This window comes from Echinococcus granulosus, assembly GCF_000524195.1.
Source record: "Echinococcus granulosus chromosome Unknown EG_S00078, whole genome shotgun sequence".
In the NCBI taxonomy this organism is placed as follows: domain Eukaryota; kingdom Metazoa; phylum Platyhelminthes; class Cestoda; order Cyclophyllidea; family Taeniidae; genus Echinococcus; species Echinococcus granulosus.
In genome coordinates, this window is record NW_020170458.1 from 252,975 (window position 1) to 256,002 (window position 3,028).

At 44.4% G+C, this 3,028-nt stretch overlaps 1 protein-coding gene across 1 annotated transcript; it reads right to left on the reverse strand. All coding sequences in view use genetic code 11, as the record gives it.

The window, feature by feature from the left end:
- Window positions 1-8: 8 nt before the first annotated feature.
- On the reverse strand, window positions 9-290 carry EGR_07479 (hypothetical protein; the record flags this gene model as incomplete). The annotated part of the gene is made up of 1 exon (XM_024496728.1): window positions 9-290. The coding sequence occupies one exon, from the start codon at window positions 288-290 to the stop codon at window positions 9-11; it is 282 nt and encodes a 93-aa protein (XP_024348868.1).
- Window positions 291-3,028: the final 2,738 nt, after the last annotated feature.

Consider the following 3,028-nt stretch of genomic DNA (forward strand, 5'->3'; position numbering starts at 1 on the left):
CCATCCATCTATCCATCCATCCATTTATCCTGTATCCATCCACCCATCCATCCTGGGTCCATCCATCCATCCATCCGTCTATCCCGGATCCATTCATCAATCCTGAATCCATCCATTTTGTACCCATCCATCAATCCTTGATCCATCCATCCCGGATCAATCCATCCATCCATCTGTCTATTCCGGATCCATCCATTTTGTATCCATCCATTAATCCTTGATCCATCCATTCTGGATCCATCTACTCTATATCGAACCAATTTCCGATTCAGTCGTGTTACACTGCACATAATGGCGCCTAATCCGCAGTCCCGGTTTCACTGCACTTTGGACCATCCCCAGATAATTTAACATCCCTAAAGACATCTTGTTTGGCTTTTCCCTGGCGCCGTTGGCATTTTCCATCGTCAACATTTCATTGATTCTGCTGGACCACCTAGTCACTGAATAATTAATGTAGCACAATATAGTATTTACATCGGGGTAAAGGATATGTGCAATCTTTTACACCTCCACTAAATCACCTTAGCAGGAGGTAGTAAAATCTTTGGCGGCGGTTTTGCACGCCCTTTGCTTGTCACGTTGTGTTGGTTCGACAAGGCGCTTTTTTGTCCCTCTTTTATAAGGAATTTTTCCATAAACTGCTGTTTGATGAGAGTGTAAGCACGAACTGAGTTGAGTTGGTGACTGGCGTAACAGGGCGATAAATACCTCGAATAAGAGGCTCCTCCGGGACACGGTATTTGTGCAAACGCTGGCTGGTTGATGGAATGATACCTCAAGATGTTTCCCTCCTCACACATTTCCACTCCTCTTGAGCAGGCATTTCCTTTACTGTCTCCACATCGAACAGTGACCGATCAGGAGATCGTCATCGGGAGTGCTGATCGTAGAATGTTTTTGAACGTTCTTAAATTAAAATGAACAATATATATATGTATATATATATCAGCTAAGCCGGACATAAACAATGTAGGGTTGTCGTGGCTGCGAGCGAATCCAAATGGCTGAAAGAAATACATCTTCTTCTTCCTCTCCCAGAATCAGTTAGGATGAGTAAACCGGTCGGAAGGGGTTAGGAGGTAGAGAGAGAGGAAGAAGAGTGATGCTTTACTTTATCCCCACCTTCATCTCCCTCCAATGGCATCGCAGAGGGATGCAGTATGCTGTACTTCCACTCTGCAGCATGACTCTCGGGACCACGCTAGCGGTCGCTCGAGGTGCCACCACGCCAGTAAGGAGCATGGGCTACTTTGGGCGAGGACTCATAGCGCTACCCTTTTTCTTTTTGAGAGCTGCCGGTGAAGAGCAAAACACATTAAATAGTAATGACAAATGAATGTCATTAAGAGGTTAATTTTCTCTCTCTGAAGGTAGTTTTTTAGTTTGCCTCTAAAGAATGACAGACTTGACAACCTAACTTCATTACTACAAATGCAACACAGTATATTTTTATGGCTTTTTTAATATTTTGTTAAAGGGAAGAATTAAGACACTACCGAGCTCATTAACTCTGTTCACGTGTAACTTGGAGGCAGAATTTATAAGTTACAAGTTGGCACCATCACGCCTTTTCTGCAATGCTGGTAGATTGATTCCAAATAAAAATTATCGTGTTGACCTGAGCCTCGTGTCCTACGAGAAGCCCTGCTTACTAAGGTGCAGAAGAATTAGAAAGCTACTAGCATGGCTACGCGGATTGACGTTCGTCCAAAGCTCTCCCAACCAACGTTTCAAAGTATTTTCGTGGCACCGCTTACTTACTACTCGCTGTGGGTCATTCGCCCCGCAGAATCTGGAACATCTTCAGTCCAGCGCCTCGCCAGGCTTCTATGAAGTCCAAGTGGCAGCGATAAAACATACTACTTACTAACTTCTATTTACCTTTAAAGTGAAAAAAGCAAAGTATTTTACTTTATGGTGGACGAATTAATTAACTGATTGACACCTGATCGGTCTTGCTTTTCCTTACTACTGTAAAAAACATACTGGCAGGCTATCCTCAGCTTCTGCATTTTGTCCCCCTCTACGACAAAGGCAAGTGGAGTACTTTGTGTAAAGCCAGCGCTTAGATCTCGAGCCTATTTGCTTCATCAACAAGGCGAAGGTAGATTTTTGAGCGAGGTAACTCTCTGGCAAAAAATCTGCAGTTTACTATGTAAAAGAAGAAGTGAACCTGTTTTTATTACAACGCAGGCAGAGGCGTCGTCCTCACATGCACAAGGACTGCCTATTCTTGATGGTAGTAAGGTATCACTTGTCAACGTTGACAAGGGGGGAGTAAAACTCAGACTTGAAGCGGGAGGTGAGAGTAAGGTATGAGGGCTGTCAATTTGTCCTCTCCTCCTCCCACGAGAGTTTGCTGATTAGCTGATTGATCCGGGTTTTGAAAGGGTACCTACATTCTAAGGCTTGCTGGGCTAAGGGGCATATAATCGTCGAGCCTCGAATGATTCACTGCTTGCATTACCCCACAATTCGAAGGTGGGCACTGCATAATTTAAGTTTGTGTGTGGGGTGATTTGCAGACACAACTGTTCCCCAGGAATGCCTTACCAATGACCAATTGTGCTTGATCTTTGTCTATCAAATAATTCAGACAATTTTTATAATAAAGGCTCCTAGGGGTGGGAGAGAAATGTTGCCTTATCCTCGTCTAGGGAACCCTTCTCTGATTAGCTGCTTCCACCCAAACGGTGCACTTCCTGTTAAGCTGATTTGTAACTTTAGGGCGTTCCTACAGCTACAGCTCGGTCTAGGATTTTGACTTAGGTTAAGAAGAGCCCCTCTTTTTCCAGTTTTTGACCTACACTCTTTTGAGATAGCAGTTAGTCTGCAACGTCACCCAGTCTGCACTTGAGGACGGATGTTGCAGAAGACTCTGTGCGGGGAGACTCTTTGTCTGATCGGACACCTAGACTTCATAACCCAAGCAGCTTGAATAGCCAGCATGGTTAAAGGCGAAACTTTGGCGAATGCTCCCCCATTGGGTGTTTTTTTTTCTGGCCGCTAACGAACATCATTGACA